The sequence below is a fragment of the Trichoderma reesei genome (assembly GCF_000167675.1).
Source record: "Trichoderma reesei QM6a unplaced genomic scaffold TRIREscaffold_28, whole genome shotgun sequence".
Classification (NCBI taxonomy): Eukaryota; Fungi; Ascomycota; class Sordariomycetes; order Hypocreales; family Hypocreaceae; genus Trichoderma; species Trichoderma reesei.
Window position 1 is genome coordinate 25582 of NW_006711175.1, and position 16612 is coordinate 42193.

Sequence of the window (16612 nt, forward strand, 5' to 3'; positions counted from 1 at the left end):
TACATACCTACATGCCGATACGGAGACTGGTACGGATTCGGGTACGAAGGACACATGCGGTGTCGCACGAATGTTCCTGGGCTGGAGGCGTACCGACAGCTTCTGAGAGGCGCGCATCGCAGAGCCGTTGCGGTATCTACTACTATACCTTCTGTACAAGTGCACCATCGTTGAACTCAGCATTGTGGCGCCGGTGACACTAGCATAGCTTCGAAACAAGAAGGAAAAAGCAAACCATGCGCGGTCGGATCGGCGCGCGCATAGTAAAAGGCTGCGATCGCTGCTATGTACAGTACAGGGCTGGTCTGTTGAAGCGCTGGCTTTCCTGACCGAGCCCTGTCCGTCGCTGATGATGGATCGTCGAGTGGCTAATTTCAACGTACAAGTAGATTTGAAACTCGAGGTGACATGATGCCGTTGGTGGCCGTCAGGGCATGCGGGAATGGGAGATTGTTGGTCCCAGCAGTGTCCAAGGTACGGAGCACAGAGCAGCAGGCCTAGTTCACGGTGGCGAGATGGAACGGGTCAGATGTGATATCATGTCGTCAAGGTTCGCATGAGAAATGAACCCAACGCCGATTCGCATCGCAAGGGAGAACCAAAACTTGGAATGCAGCATCAATGACGAGAAGCACATGTCAACTTGTCGAAATGGGCGAGATCGAGGTTGTGGGTTGTGCGAGACCCTCTCTCAGGTCTTTGCGACTGACTGCCGAACAAAACATCTGAACATCGAAGCTGATGAATGCGCAGCGACAATGTCCAGACAAGTAAGTACTTGCGCCGGGCGCACCAGTTCAACAAAAGGCGACTCGACACCGCGCAGCAACAGGCCGCTCACACAGCAGTTGCGGCACATTAAGTTCAACGCGCGCAGAAGTCCGGAACGGAGGGAATCGTGGCTGAAGCGGGATGGCCAACGCAAAAAGCTGGGTCAGCTAGTGCAACCTTGCGCGAGAGAGGCTGGACGAAGAAGATAATAAATCGCATTCCGTCGTCTGCGATGAGGCCCGATATCCATCAGTTCCACGGCCCCTGCGATGCGATTGCTGCGGCAAAGGATCACCGTCGCCTCTCCCTTCGCTGCTGCGCTCCATCGCGTTCCGCCCGGATTCCCATGATTTCCCAGCCCCTCAGGCGCAGATTGCTCGCATGGGGAATTGCGACAGATTATCCATTATGGACGACGCGGCCTGGCCGGAAGGTCTATCGCCTGTTCCCAGTAGCTCAGTTAGCTTGCAACTTTAACAGCCGAGCTGACCATAAGAAGCACAGGGACACGGGGGCGTCGCAACGGAGACCGGCCAGCAGGAGGCGGCCGCTGTGCTTCGAGACATGTCTTTGATCGCGAGCCCAGCGCTGACGCGAGCGAGCGTCCCTCTCGTTCCTCATCGCCAGCATGCGCCTCCCTTGCCTGCGGCATGTTCAGGTCCTGTCTCAATTCCGTCTGGAGTGGAGAAGGTTGGAAGCTGGGAGCCGGAGCAAGGCAGCCGGTAAAGTGGCCGCGCCTCGTCACGTGAGGACGTGTTGGCCTGGCGCAATTTCCCCCGACAGCGCCAACGCGTCTAAGGCGCCTGGTTGCGCCGGCTGCAATCTCGCCGTTGGACCAAGATTTCGGTGAGCGAAAGCCCCGGCGACCATTGCTGTGCATTCTGCCTGCTCTCAACATGAAACAGACGCCCTCGCAGCCCATCGGCGCCGCAGCAGGTGCGCAAAAGTGAAACTCTGCGACTCTTTGCCATGTCAAGTGAGACGCGACAAGATCGCCCGGCATCCGCAAGCAGACTAGCGGCCCGGCGGAACGTTCCCCCAGCCTCGTTCGTGCTACGGGCAACGGCTCCCGCCAGCCAACGGCAACGAAGCCCCCCCGGAATATCGTCATCTCCGGGACGACAGGCCAGCTTGACGCGACCTGTTCGCAGGATGGCCCGTGCGCACATGCCGGCGCCCCTCCAAACCCGCGGCACCTTCGAGTCGAAGCTCTGCCACAGCTCCGGTACGTACCTTACCGACCGACTCAACTGCGCTAGGTACTAAAGTACCTAAAGCGTCTGCAGCGCTTGGAGATAAACAAATAAACATTGAAAATTACACACCACGAGCGCTGCCCGTCGATTAAAATTACGGCCGCCAGATCCAGATTCCAGGGCCTCCCCCCAACCTCCAAGCCGCGCCATTCCCACTGACGATCGCCTCTGTCTCCTCCCAAGCGGCGCATCGCCTGTTCGCTGCCTGCAGCCGCTCCCCGGACCTGGTACTTGTACTGGCGCATCGTCTCCGTCCTTGTCGCTACTACTATCGCCAATTTCCACCTTGCACCTTCTCTGCAGCTGAGGGGAATTTGACGGACCAGGGCCACACGACGGACGAGAGCAGCATCTTTTCCCAGCTCGGGCCTCTTTTCTCCTTCTCTTGCCAGAACGTCCGCATCGTCTTGTTTTCTTTTCTTTTTTCTTTCTTTTTTTTTCTTGTCGCCATCTGTACGAAATAACCATCAGCCTCGCCCCCTTTCTTTCTTCTTCTTTCTTCTCTTCTTTCTCAAACTCTGCACGCTGTATGATCGAAAGCCAAGGCTGCGTTCGGGGGTCCCTCGCTTTGGCGTGATTCAACGTCACCGTCTAATTTTGTCCTGGTAATCCCTGGACTCCGTCCTCTCCGAAGTGCGCCTCTCTGGGATCTCGGGCTCTTGAGGACACGCCGCCTCGCAGAACTCTGCTGTATGATATCTTGACGCGGATCCGTCACGACAAGGCTGCGGTGCCTCTCTGCGCCTGGACTCGCATAACGTTATTCGCGCATCCTACCAGATCAGTGTATATCATCTTTAAGGCCTAGGAAGCAAAGCTTAGACGGCCCATCTCCAACATGGACGCACGGGTATGTTGAAACAGAGCGAGATGGGCAAATAACCCCCCCCTTGTCTTCACACGCTTCTGCGCTCTCTTGATGCTGTGCTGTTGTTTGACGATGACACTGCCCCTCCCCTTTCTACCCTGACTACCTTGCCGCCGAGATATCTCATGACTTTGCTCTGCATGACCAGATAGACTGACTGCGTCTTCATCCTCTAGCCTTTTCGACCGCGCGGCAGCGAGAACATGCAGCCCCTTTCTCACCAGCGGCACAAGATGATGATGGCAACCGGCGGCGGCGCCCTGGCTGCTCCTACGGCTGGGCTCAAGGGCCCTGCCAAACGGGCTGCCTTTGGCGACGTGACGAACGTGTCCAAGGTGCTGGGAGCACGTGGCGACGAGGCCAGGGGCACCAAAAAGGCGGCCATCGTGTCTACGAATCTCGCCCCCGTATCCATCCTGAACAAGGAAAACGCAATGAAGCCCGGCAAAGTCGACCTGTCTCGGCCTGCACAGCGACCCACAGGCCTGACAGCAAACAAGCCCAAGGCGTCGACGACCGAAGCCCGTGCAGAGCCTCTGCAGAAGAAGCCCGCAAACGTTCCCGCGCAAGAGTCCGCTTATAAGCTCGACATTGATATCCTCCAGCTGCAAAACAGCGTCGCCACGAGCAATGCGCTGCCACAGCAGAAGAACAACTCGACGTCTCGCGCTGCCCCCGAGGCGCACTCCCTGCAACCTCGTCACCACAAAAGCCAGCCGCAGCTCAAGCAGCAACAGCCAACACTACGACGAACGCAGAGCAAGATGGAAAAGTTCGACGGCGCCTCCAATAAGCCGACGCTCGTTACGGCCGATGTCGAGCCTCTGGCGTTGCCGCCTCTTGTGGAGGATTTTTTAACCGGCGACGAATCGTATCTGGACTCGCTGGAGTCGCTCACCTTCCCGTCCGAGGAGCCCTCGTGTGCGGACGACGTGAATCACGGTGATGGCTATGCCGAGATTGTGCCCAGGCTTTCAAACGCCTCCGAGGAGCCCGCCGTCGCCGTCAACGTTGAGCCTTACAAGGAAAACGCCACACTCGCACTCTCCGAGGTCGAAGAATACTGGGAAGAAGAGGACGACGAGTATGACGACCAAGACCAGGGGTACACAACCGCCCACTCGACTCGTTCCCGCGACATGACACTGGCCAACGCCACGGCGATCATCGCCCCACGAGTGTCCAGCCGTGTGCAGCGTGAACTGGACGAGGCTAGAATCGAAGTGGAGCAGACCATCACCCCCGAGGAAATCGACGAGGAGATGTGGGATGTCAGCATGGTTGCCGAGTACGGCGAGGAGATTTTTGAGTATATGAGAGAATTGGAGGTGAGCAATCCTTGCAGTCCGCTGTGCTCCGAACTGCCCAGTAGTTGCTAACTTTTGTTCTCTCGCTCGCAGATTAAGATGCTACCTAACCCTTATTATATGGAGATGCAGTCCGAGATCCAGTGGTCCATGCGGACCGTCCTGATGGATTGGCTGGTGCAGGTGCACCACCGCTTCAACCTCTTGCCCGAGACCCTTTTCCTGACCGTCAACTACATTGATCGGTTCCTCTCTTGCAAGATTGTTTCCATTGGAAAGCTGCAGCTGGTGGGGGCTACGGCCATCTTGGTCGCGTCCAAGTATGAGGAAATCAACTGCCCCTCGCTGGACGAGATTGTCTACATGGTGGACGGCGGCTACACAACAGAGGATATCCTCAAGGCGGAGCGCTTCATGCTCAGCATGCTGGGGTTCGAGCTGGGATGGCCCGGCCCCATGAGTTTCTTGCGACGAGTCAGCAAGGCCGACGACTACGACCTCGACACTCGAACTTTGGCTAAATACTTTTTGGAACTCACCATTATGGATGAGCGCTTTGTGGCCTCGCCTCCGAGCTTCCTCGCGGCCGGCGCGCATTGCCTCTCCAGACTCATTCTGAACAAGGGCGAATGGGTGAGTCCTTAACATGTTCCCTTGACCTGATGTTGACCCATGTATGGATCGCTGACCAACATCTCATAGACCAAGCGGCACGTTCACTACTCGGGATACACATGGAGCCAGCTCAGATCGCTGGTGACCATGATGATTGAATGTTGCGAAAACCCGCACAAGCATCACGCCGCCGTTTTTGAAAAGTACCGAGAGAAGAGGTTCAAGGAGGTCTCAACTCAGGTCCAGCGTGCGCTCGACGCCGGCTTCACGCTCCCGCACCACACGATGCCCGTTCGTCGCCTACAGCCTCGCCTCCCGAGTGCCACCGAACTGCAATATGGCAGTCTTCTCATTCCCATAGAATCGTGAGAGTCGGCCATTCCAACAATTCGTTTACTATGATACCCGTTGTGGTACTGCCTTCTCGTGGCCCTTGCCTTGAGAGCTCTACGAGTGGCAATTACACGACACCAACACCCCCCCCCCCCCCCCCCCCCACGGAGAGACGCGAATGCTTAATGCTCCCTGTTCTCTTTCTTGGACCGGATCGTCTCTGCACTCGGTCCTGACGAATGCACTTTTCTTGTTCCCCTTCGGGGATTGCAGGCAATCTACGAAGCCCATGACGCCTAATTACATTCTCGACGAGGATCGTCTTTTCCCTTTTTTCCCCTTGTGGTTTTTTTGTTGTCTTTCCTCTTCTTGATTTGTATCGTGTTTTTACTGTCTGGCGTTGGCGGCTTTGCTCTGGAAATGGCGGTAATGGAACTGGACTCTGATATACCACGCAGGCGCTGGAGGGGGGAAGGGGAGCCGGGATCTGGGCTTGAGGCAACCAAAAGGGAGAGCAAACCGGGCGAAAGGGAAGGTCGGCATGGCGCACCAGGAAGGGCAATGTGCTTTTGCCATGGCAAGGGAAATGGTTCTGGACTTGATAATACCACACTGAAGAAAGCTGTATGGACTAATATCGCCCCGTTATTTATTTGGGCATTACCTTATGGATCCCCCCCTTTTTTTCCCTTTACTTGCTCTTCTCTATTTTGACTGCTTGACGAGTCGACGGAAGATGGCGGGCTGGTCATGCAGGCTGCGTCTGTAGCGCAAGCAGCGTGCTTCGTCTTCATCTTTCGTGCTTGAGGATGTCGTGTTGCTGACCGCCCATTTCACCGTTTATGCGAGCAGGGACTCTGGGGCTTCGGGACATGCCGGAGCCATTGACCAGGCTACGCTTCTCCATGGGCAAGTACTGACTCTTGTGATGATTGATGTTGAATGGCGAGTCGGAGGCTCAATAGCAGCAAGAATGCGGGCAAGTATAGAGACTACCTTAGGTACCTACATTAGCAAGGTACCTGAGATTTCCATCGGAAGAGTCTGAGGAAGCAGGTTGACTAATAGTAAGGCATTGCCTTCAACGTTGGGGTTTTCGTCTGAGGCGAGGTACGAGTACGAGTACCTTCCTAGACCCTGAGCTACCACGGCCCGAGTGGCGGCGGAGAAGCAAAAATTGCTCTTCTAGAAGACGGAGCTGCTGTTCCAGGCAAGGCAAGGCTGTCATTTTCGCCTCTTCCAACGGAGAGGTACCTGTACTTGCACTGTGCACAAGTTTGGATCTCTACACAGTGCACGGTTTGTCTGATGGTCCGTACTAAACCTTGCTGTATTACCTGATTCACCACGCTGGAAGCTGGACAGCAACTGAAGTCGACTGTCATTGAGTGGATTGAGGTCGCCTACCTACAATCCTAGGTGCTGTACGTAGGGGACAGGTAGGTAAGTAGGTAGTAGGTACTACTAATAGTAAGTTGGGACCTTGCTGGTGGGCTGGCCGAATCATCTCCGACTGGCTCCGACCCCAGATTTGCAGGCTGCTAGTGCGAATGGACCTGGGAGATTTGATGCAATATGGGACGCCGTTTAGGCGCTGCAATTGGACAATTACGGAGCATGTCCGGAGTAAAACACGTATGAAGGGACTGTAGATATCAGCTATTTCCCATATGATTTTGATGGTTCTTCCTCCTCGAATAGGAGAGCTATTCTGGGAGGCGGGATATGTTTTGGGTAGAGACACGACAGAGTCTTGGATGGAAAGGGCCGCGGGATCTGATGTCAGCCGTCCCGATATGCATGGACGGAGGCACGGAGGAGGAGATTTGCGATCGCGGCGTGATACATACCATGCAGAGCGCGGCTCGTCCGGCTTGCGAATAGTATGCGTTCTGTTGGTCTCGCTTGTTCTCGCAGCACTCGTGATAGCAATTGTTGAATGCTTTAATGCCTCAGAGCCATCACATGTGGGTGGTTTTCAAGGCTTCCATCCTTCTTGTGATAGGTACCAATCAGCTGCAAGATCCGAATACCTGGCAACGATCGGAGGTGCTGAGTCAAAAAGTACAGATACTCCGACCCTCCCACCGAGAGGTACACAATACCTGGCTGCCGCTTCTCTGATGCTCACGTGGCGTACAAACAAACCCGGCAACCCGTCGCCTCAGGGTCTTCTGACCGCTGTAAGATTGAGCAGCCTTCCAATCCCATGTACCGCTACAGGAGACAGTTTCGCGACGGTGCGCCAGGGGCACGACAGGATGGCGCACACAGTACCGGGAACTTGCACCAGCAAACGGGTGGCATTTCCGCCAAAAACCTTGCAGCCGCCCATCCAATTGATTCGACAAGGAGTGACTGTCAATATATTTTTTTTTTTTTTTAGCAGCAGCCAACTTTTTTTCTTCTCTCTCTCTTCCCTCTCCTTCTCCCAGTCTGGACAAGAATCCCTTCTCTTTCTCCTCTCCTTGTGACGTGCTAACGTCCTTTTTCCTTTTCGTTTTCCTTCTTCATTCATTTCCTACCTTATAGACCTAGACTTACAGATACTAGAGGGGATTCCGTGCTACTAGAGGGGCGTCTCCGGCATATTTTCTTGTCTTGCGTTTCCTCTTTTCTTTGGCGCCTTTTTCCTTTCTCCCCCCCCCTGCGAGGCCCCGATTTTCCCACGCAGCTCCACAGCCTCGCCGTTTCTTCCTCCACAGTCACAAAGAAGCCAACAACTTTTTGCTGCTCCTCTCTGTGTCTTTCCCCGCTGGCACTTCCTCCTCCTGCTGCTCTCCCCGAGATCAGAGAAGCGTCGGGCTTGTCCTCTTTGTTGTCTTCCCCCCTCAAGATGTCGGGCGTTTCAACCGTCAAGGAAGCTGTCAAGGAGAGCCTGGTGGGCGTCGAGGAGCCTGCGCAGCTCTCGGCGCAAACCAAGGCTCGCTTCAACAGCCATGCGATCAAGGACCCTCAGACGGGCGAGTTGTACCTGGGGCCTGACCAGTTCATCGACGCCATTGCGCCCAAGGACGAGGACTATGTGAGTCTGCCATTGAGTCTGAGACTCTTGTCTTTCATACCATTCTGCTCCTCTCCCCCCCTTTTTCCCCTCTTACTTTTTCAGAGACTCTACCTTCGGTCTTTCTTTTTCTGTCTCTTCTGAGATCGGAGTCATATCGGTGCAGTTGCGGGCCCAGTGACTAACCAGGTATCGCACATGAACAGCACAAGATCAAGCGGGAACAGTACTCCATCCTCTTTGGCGTCGCGGACAGCAAAGGCACCGGCCGAGTCTCGTTGACGGATTGGAGCGTTTTCGAGAACCTCCTCAACAAGCCCGATGCCGAGTACGAGATCGCCTTTCGCTTGTTCGACGTCGACCGCGACGGAATCGTCAAGTACGAAGACTTCAAGCGCCTCTACGAGCTCAACAAGGGCCCCGACAACATCCCCTTTGACTGGGACTGCGAATGGGCCAAGCTGTACACTGGCGGCAAGAAGAACCGACACCACCTCAACTATGCGCAGTTTTCGCAGATGCTGCGCGGCCTCCAGGGCGAGCGCATTCGACAAGCCTTCCAGCGCTTCGACAAGGATGGCGACGGTTACATCAACCCCGAGGACTTTGAGCGAATCATTCGCGAGACGTCGAGGCACAAGCTGTCTGACCATCTGCTCAACAACCTGCACACCTTGTGCAACATCTCGGCTAGCAGCAAGGTCTCGTACGCCAACGTGCGGGCCTTCCAGAACATGATTATGGAAATGGATCTGGTCGAGTTGATCTTGCGCCGCGCCGTTTCCAAGACCAAGGACGGCAAGATTACGAGGTCCGAGTTCATGAACGAGGCCGCCGGCATCACGCGCTTCTCGCTCTTCACCCCCATGGAGGCCGACATCCTCTTCCACTTTGCCAGCCTGGACGAGCCGTCCGGCCGCCTGGGTCTCCGCGACTTTGCCAAGGTCCTGGATCCTTCATGGCGCAACCCCATGTACGACGTCCTGGACACGGCCAGCCAGACGGTCGGAAAGGCCGCCTCCACGGGTGGCGCCGTCTTGCGACAAGCCGCCGAGTCGGCGTACAACTTTGGCCTGGGCAGTTTGGCCGGCGCCTTTGGTGCCTTTATGGTGTACCCCATTGACCTTGTCAAGACGCGCCTGCAGAACCAGCGCGGAGCGCAGCCCGGACAGCGCCTCTACAAGAACTCTATCGACTGCTTCCAGAAAGTAGTGCGCAACGAGGGCGTCCGCGGTCTGTACTCTGGCGTTCTGCCCCAGCTGGTGGGAGTCGCGCCGGAAAAGGCCATCAAGCTGACCGTCAACGATCTGGTGCGCGGCCGCTTGACTGACAAGCAAGGAAAGATTCCCCTGTGGGCCGAGATTGTCGCTGGTGGCACGGCCGGTGGTTGTCAAGTGGTAAGTTGTTACGCTTCTGTCCCCGATCCCTCTTCACTACCATCATATCATGATGCTCTGGGTAAAACATGTGCCTAACCAGAAGCTTTTTCGTTTCATATAGGTGTTCACCAACCCTCTTGAGATTGTCAAGATTCGTCTCCAGATCCAGGGCGAAGTCGCCAAGACTGTCGAGGGCACACCGAAGAGGTCCGCCATGTGGATCGTCCGCAACCTTGGTCTCGTGGGCCTGTACAAGGGCGCATCGGCCTGTCTGCTGCGAGACGTGCCCTTTTCGGCCATCTATTTCCCCACGTACAGCCATCTCAAGAAGGACTTCTTTGGCGAGTCGGCGACCAAGAAGCTCGGCGTCTTGCAGCTCCTGACTGCCGGTGCCATTGCCGGTATGCCTGCTGCCTACCTGACGACGCCGTGCGACGTCATCAAGACCCGTCTCCAGGTCGAAGCTCGTAAGGGTGAGGCGACCTACAACGGACTGCGACACTGCGCCAAGACCATCTGGAAGGAGGAGGGCTTCACGGCCTTCTTCAAGGGCGGCCCGGCTCGTATCTTCCGATCATCGCCCCAGTTCGGTTTCACTCTTGCCGCGTACGAGGTCCTTCAGACCCTGCTGCCCATGCCCGGATCGGGACACAAGGAGAAGGTGCACGTCGGCATGCCGGATGCTCTGACTTCCCTGACGCACAAGAAAGACTCGAGCCACTTTGCCCGCAGCCGCAACGCGCTCAAGATCATCCTCGACCTCGACGAGGACTTTGGCAAGATCAAGATGCCCAACGAGAAGGGATGGAAGTCGCTGCCTAGGATGATGGGCGGTGGTGGCCAAGCAGCATGATCAAAGAAGAGAAGGGTAAGAAAAAAGAGGACGCGACGGTGGAACGTCCGAATGGGGACAATGAAAGAGATCAGAAAAAAAGAAAACGAGAGACGTGCATCGTCGAATCCTACCGTGCGAGGGAAGCAATGTCAGGTTTCTCTCCGTTGATACGATGCATCAGAATAGGCGTTTTGGGTTGCTAGGTATCTTGCGAACACACAAAAAAGGGGGCGAGCTGTTTGTATACTTGCTTTCTATTGTGTTAATCCTTCTACCATTATCACTTTTTGTTTCTTTCTTCCTTCTATTAGCCCGAACCCAGACCCGTATACCTCAAACCGTTTGTTCCCCCAAAGGAAAAGAGAAGAATGACGAAAGATGAGGATATAGAAGAGAGAACTATGGAAAAGAAAAGAAAAGGATACACCTTGCGAAGAAGGCGGGCATGACGCTTGTTGTGTGACTTGTTTGGTTTCTGTCTTTGATATATCATTTCCTTTATTGTGTTCCCTTGTCGAATGTATGAGATGACCTTTAGATCTAGACGGACTAGACGGGTTGGCATAGTCAAGATTAAAGAAAAGGGGGGGAGAGGGCGTTTGAAGGGAAATGGTCCCCGCAATGCCTCGATTTCAATGTGGTGTGTTTTGACATTAGAATGGTGTAGAGATATATAGTCGTTGGCGCAACAACAACAACAACAAGAACGGTCTTTTGCTTGCCTCTGCTCCTGATTCTCAGCCCATGTCAGCCGCTTTTGAAGCCAGTGAAGTGATGGAACGGAACCGTGTAAAGATAAAAGTCGACATACCTTGGGCAAGCAGGCACATACGCTCTTCTCACTCCTGTTTCTCAACCTGAACCGCCGCCGACCTGACGAGATTCGTATGTCCCCTCCAGAGATGTGCCCACGGCGATTCGCACACGGGCTCAAAAGGCACAACCTCCGTCCCGACAGGACTCGTCATGGCGCCCACCAGCCAAGCAAGATAGTCCTCGAAGCCGGTGGTGCTGCCCCCGAACCTGACCCTCTTGACGCCGCGCACGGCCTCGAAGACGGCCAAATTGGCACAGTCGACGCCGAGGAACATGGCCTGGACGACATCGACCGAGAGCTCGTCCAGGCCCGAGAAGGCGTCCCTTGCCCTTTCGCGATCGAACGGCAGAGGCAAGTCGAGGCGGACCTGGATGTGGAACCTCCGGATGAGGGGCACGAGGGTTTTCGCCTCGCGGAGGGGAGGGTACCAGTTGCGTAGCCGGGGGAAGGCCGTCAGCAGGGACGGGTGGGCGACGAAGATGTTGGAGGAGTAGAGGAAGGGGGTGGCTTCCCAGTTGATTTGGCGGTTGGCGAGGAGGATTGCTGGGTGGACGTGGGAGGGCTCGCGGGGGGACGGCTGGGTGGCGGAGAGGGCGGCGGCGTGGGAAGAAGAGGGTGGTGGTGATGATTTTGAAGAGGTGGAGGAGGAGGAGGAGGAGGAGGTGGGAGGGATGGTGAGGAGGTGGGCGTAGATTTGGAAGCGGAGTTCCAGGGGGAGGGACATGAAGCCGACTTTTGGTGTTGTTGTTGATGTTGTTGTTGATGTCGGTGATGATGATGGTATTGGCTGTGTCGATGGCATTGTTGAGACGGCTTCGGGCGGATTGTGGTGGAGGGCTTCAAAGTAGGCGAGGTGGCTCATCGTGTAAGTCGGTGTAAGTGGACTTTGTTGGTGGTGATGCCGAGACTCTGTTGTGGTGACGAACGGGGTGTAGTCGAGATTTGTTTGGCACAAGATGTTGCTATCCACGTATGAGAGACAAAAAATGGATATATAACAACTGAATTGCTTCTGATATGGTCTGAAGATTTCAAGAATATACTACGAGGGAGAGAGAGGCGTAAGGGGGGGAGGAGGAGGGCAGACACAGCTTATATTTAAAGCAAAACCACTTCACCTAGGTCCTCTCACTTCTTAACTACCTCTCACCTCACCTCCCAGCAGATGATACCGAGCAAGCAGCGATAGAGTTTAGCCTTGCCGCACATCGGACTCCACTAGGAGAATAACATAATAATAAATCGAGTTTTAAATCCATGAGAGAATACGCTCAACCCTGTGGAGGCAAAATCCGGTAATAATTATGGAAAGAAAGCAGCAGAGCAACCAAAAGGGGATGCACACCCTCTTTTCCGGCTAAGTTGATGACGGCACTAGAGGAAGAGAGAGAGAGAGAGAGAGAGAGAAAGAGGGCTGGTCAGCCAATGGAAAAAGTTCCGAGGTAAATGCAAAAAAAAAGATACGACTGCTACCTTACGATTGAAAGAGGGAATAAATCCAAGGGTGTCTGTTACAATGATACACAATAAGGGGGGATGATTCAGGCCCAATGCATTCGGATTGGACAACAAGGGGCACGTCATTCGGTATTAGTACAAGAGGGCAAAGATAGTATCAAAAGCGCTGAATGGATTCATGGGTTCGGACCGGCCGTTTGTGGGCGGATTGCATGTTTTTTTTTTTTTTTTATGGGCATAGACGGAAGTGGCGTTGTTTTTTTTTGGTTTTTTGTTGGTGTTTTACGAGGCTGGCTGTCGGATGTTGTTTACATGTGCGTTAGCGGCATATGCGGGTGACTGACATGCTGCTGCTTGAGCCTGGCCCGATTCTGACGCTGGAGAAGTGGCTGATGGACGCTGTTTGATAGGTTCTGGAAGCGAAGACGGCAAGTTTGACGCTGTGATGATGGTGTTGATGGCCCGTCTGCTGCCGTTGGGGGGGTTTATCGAATGTGTTGAAGCTGATACTGCCTTAGAGTTTAGGACTTGCTGACTTGAGACGCAATCTAAGATCTGAGTCGAGCCCGTTAGTGGTGTTTTACTGCTGACTTGATACGGCGTCACTTGCTCACAAGCCGTATCAAGAGTCTGGTTTGTTTCACTTCTCTCGCTCTCATGTAAGCTCACGCTCTTTGATCCTTAGTGCCGTCACCCGGCACCAGACACCCGGGAGTGATAGAGAGAGAGCATCAGCAACGACATGAAGCAGCGAGTCCTGCCGTACTGGACGGCTTTATTTCGGTCGCATCTGCATTCTATATGTTGGCAGCTGCAAGACTGCGGTCAAATTGAATTGTGAGTTGCCCTGATGGAGAATTGCTGCGTCGTCATTCAAGTCTCAGGCAGCCACCAAAGCCACAGCAGATTCCCGAGGCATTGGATCCAAGACTTGCCAGAAGCAACAAGCAGTGCTAATACAACCAATACATAAGGTACTGCATGCAGCAGGCCTACCACCGGAATTGACAGCCGAGAAGCGAATGCCTGCCCATAGGTACTAGGTAGGTGAGGCGAGAGGCAGCTTCACGAACCCTCATTCGTTGGACATGTCCGAGGAAGCCCCATTGCCGCGTCCCTGGTACGGATAGAGCCTTGTTCGTTGGCTGATAGGGACGAATAATGGTCATGGCACAGAATACGTGTACCAGCATCGACGAAGCTGCCGGGATCGTTGACTCAGCTGTTCATTAGCGGTCCATCAAGCCACATCAAAAGTGGTGCAATCTGCTGCATCTGCCAGACTGTCCGTCGTCCGATCACGCCAAGCCTCACACCATTTATTCCCTTCCCCCCCCCCTGGTCGATGCTTGATAGCGAATATCTCGGGAGTGGTCAGTACATAACGACATAGTAGAACCGACCAGGGACGGTGGCAAGCGTGGATCGTCGGAATGGCAAACGCGCAATGTGCCATGCATGCATGACGTTTGAAGCTGCCGAGGATATTGAAAAAAGGGGTTTCGATATCTTTCTTCCCCAATCTGTTTTTTTTTTTTTTTTTTTTTTTTTTCTTTTCATCTCTGCCATGGCAACGCTGGTCCTGGTCGCATGGAGCGTGTGTCATACCAGGGCACAACGAAATCTCCTCGATCCGATTCCGAAAGACGGTGTCCGGCATTGTCGGGCGGACGATGGGAGCCGGCTTCGCATTGTATGAATGACTCGAAGGGGGTCTTGACACGGCGGCGATGGCAATTGCCGATGGCATGGCGATGATGGCAGCCGTTGCCGGCTTTGTCTGATGAGCCACGGCACGTCAGCTGGAGCTGAAGCTGTCGACACGGACTGCCGTGTAGGTACTGTAGACCCCCTGGCTTGCCTGGATCGTCTCTCAGGCGAGAATCTGGCGGCCGGGATTATGACGGTAATGTCTGCTCGTCTTCGGGAATATTGGGACAAGCCACGTCGGATCTCGTGTTGAAGCTGACAGTACATAGGTTACCTTATCTAGCCCTGTAGCCTCGAAACGCATGGCTTCGTCAAGATGACAGGACATCATGGACGGCGTCAGCAATACCTTGAAAGTGGGCAATAGTTGCTGATATCCGGCATCTTGGCCTCTTTCCTTACGTATTCACTGACTGAGGCATCGTAGAAGTGGCATCATTTGAATACTATCCTGAGTTGGTCCTCGAACCTCTTCAGATTCAGGAAGTGTAGGTTAGGCCATTCAGCTGCTGACGGTGACAGACTCCCTATCGATAGGTACCTCCTCCCCACTTGTTGGAGACTTTCCATCGCCCTAGCTTCATCTGCAAACAACAGGTACCCACTGCTATGAAACGGGTACCAGAACCTCGGGCACGCTCTTGGTCATTGAACCAGCAAATGATGCAATCGCGCCTGCCGGTCGCAACCGCATCGCATCGCAGCACACAAAGTACCTCCCCATACTGCGCAACCGCCATCGGTACCTGCTCCTGCGAAGGGACCCCCAAGTCCCTTGTCAATTCTTCCGCCCTCCCTTCACCTAAATCTCACGACAACCGACTTCAACTTCATCCCCCTTCAGCTCACCTTCTCTCTCCCCCACCAAGCCTCATCCGCGCTCGGCGACCCCGAGCTCCTCCCTCCGTTCCCGAGAAACCTTCGAGCGCCCAGGAGTTCGCCGCTCCCGGACCGTTCCGGACGTTTGTGCTGTGGCTTGCGCCCTTGGGACTCCGGGCCGCCCTTCCAAAGTCCCAACACCATCCAGCTTGACGAACCAAAACCCAAGCCCCGGGGGGGAGAGGGCCAGAGTAATACCATGGTCGCCTTCCTGCCTGTGCTGTCCGCCCTCTTCGGCTGGGTCTACACACTCGCCTGGAGCCTCTCCTTTTACCCCCAGCCGCTGCTCAACTGGCAGCGCCGGTCCACGTCCGGCACCACGGCCGACTTTCCCACCATCAACGTCGTCGGTACGCTTTTCCCCCCCATCTCCTCTGCGCCGCCTCATCGATCGCCATCTATCTATCGCCCAACATGTGAAAAGACATTGCAAATCAACAGTTTACGGACGTGTCGCGCTTACAATGTTGCTCTCCCGTTGAACCAGGGTTCGCCGCCTACTTCGTCTCCAACCTCGCCTTCTACTACTCCCCCGTCGTCCGCAGCCAGTACGCCGCCCGCCACAACGGCTTGACCCCGACCGTCGCCTTCAACGACATCACCTTTGCGCTGCACGCCCTCGTCCTCAGCCTCATCACCACGTCGCAGTACCTCCTCCGCCCCCTCTGGGGCTTCGAGCCCAGCCCCGGCACCCGCCCCAGCCGCTTCGTCACCGGCATCATCGCCGGCTCCGCCCTCGGCGTCCTCATCACGTGCCTCATCGTCGCGACGACAACGACGACGCCCTCTTCCTCCGTGGACCCGGCCACCGACTGGTGCGAGCTCGACATCGTCTACGCCGTCGGCTACGTCAAGCTCCTCGTCACGCTCGTCAAGTACTCGCCCCAGATCCTCGCAAACTTCCGCAACAAGAGCACCCGCGGCTGGAGCATCTGGCAGATCCTGCTCGACTTGATCGGCGGCCTCTTGAGCTTGGCGCAGCTCGGCATCGACAGCTACCTGCAGCACGACTGGAGCGGCGTGACGGGCAACCCTGTCAAGCTGGCGCTGGGCAACTGCAGCTTGGTCTTTGACACCATCTTCATTGTCCAGCACTACCTTCTCTACCGCGGCAAGGAGGACAGCGACGAGGAACAGAGGCTTCTGCCCGAAGAGGATAGAAGGCATCGCGATTAGATGTAGAGATTTTTGTTTTTTTTTTTTCGTAGCATTTTCCCCCATCTTTGATTACAAGCTAGACTGTGTCCTACCCAGCTTCTACGAGTTCTCACAAGCTGAGCGGCAGCTGAAGATTTACTCCACACCATCTCTGCAGTAGAAATCTACTAAGCCATGTCATGAACAACATTTGTTGTCTCTATTATCAGCAGCTACGGAAAC

The 16612-nt window shown here is 55.0% G+C and overlaps 4 protein-coding genes across 4 annotated transcripts; 3 read left to right on the forward strand and 1 right to left on the reverse strand.

The window, feature by feature from the left end:
* Positions 1-3071: 3071 nt before the first annotated feature.
* Positions 3072-5186, forward strand: TRIREDRAFT_69437 (uncharacterized protein; the record flags this gene model as incomplete). The annotated part of the gene is made up of 4 exons (XM_006969007.1): positions 3072-3452; positions 3546-4223; positions 4296-4835; positions 4905-5186. Coding segments are annotated over 4 exons (1881 nt in total), but the record flags the coding sequence as incomplete, so codon positions are not given.
* Positions 5187-7986: 2800 nt separating this feature from the next.
* On the forward strand, positions 7987-10386 carry TRIREDRAFT_23295 (mitochondrial carrier protein; the record flags this gene model as incomplete). The annotated part of the gene is made up of 3 exons (XM_006968989.1): positions 7987-8175; positions 8361-9551; positions 9655-10386. The coding sequence occupies 3 exons, from the start codon at positions 7987-7989 to the stop codon at positions 10384-10386; spliced, it is 2112 nt and encodes a 703-aa protein (XP_006969051.1).
* Positions 10387-11207: 821 nt separating this feature from the next.
* Positions 11208-11909, reverse strand: TRIREDRAFT_81819 (uncharacterized protein; the record flags this gene model as incomplete). The annotated part of the gene is made up of 1 exon (XM_006969064.1): positions 11208-11909. The coding sequence occupies one exon, from the start codon at positions 11907-11909 to the stop codon at positions 11208-11210; it is 702 nt and encodes a 233-aa protein (XP_006969126.1).
* Positions 11910-15431: 3522 nt separating this feature from the next.
* TRIREDRAFT_111600 (uncharacterized protein) lies at positions 15432-16408 on the forward strand (the record flags this gene model as incomplete). The annotated part of the gene is made up of 2 exons (XM_006969008.1): positions 15432-15582; positions 15720-16408. 2 exons carry the CDS (start codon positions 15432-15434, stop codon positions 16406-16408), a joined length of 840 nt encoding a protein of 279 aa, XP_006969070.1.
* Between the last annotated feature and the right edge of the window lie 204 nt (positions 16409-16612).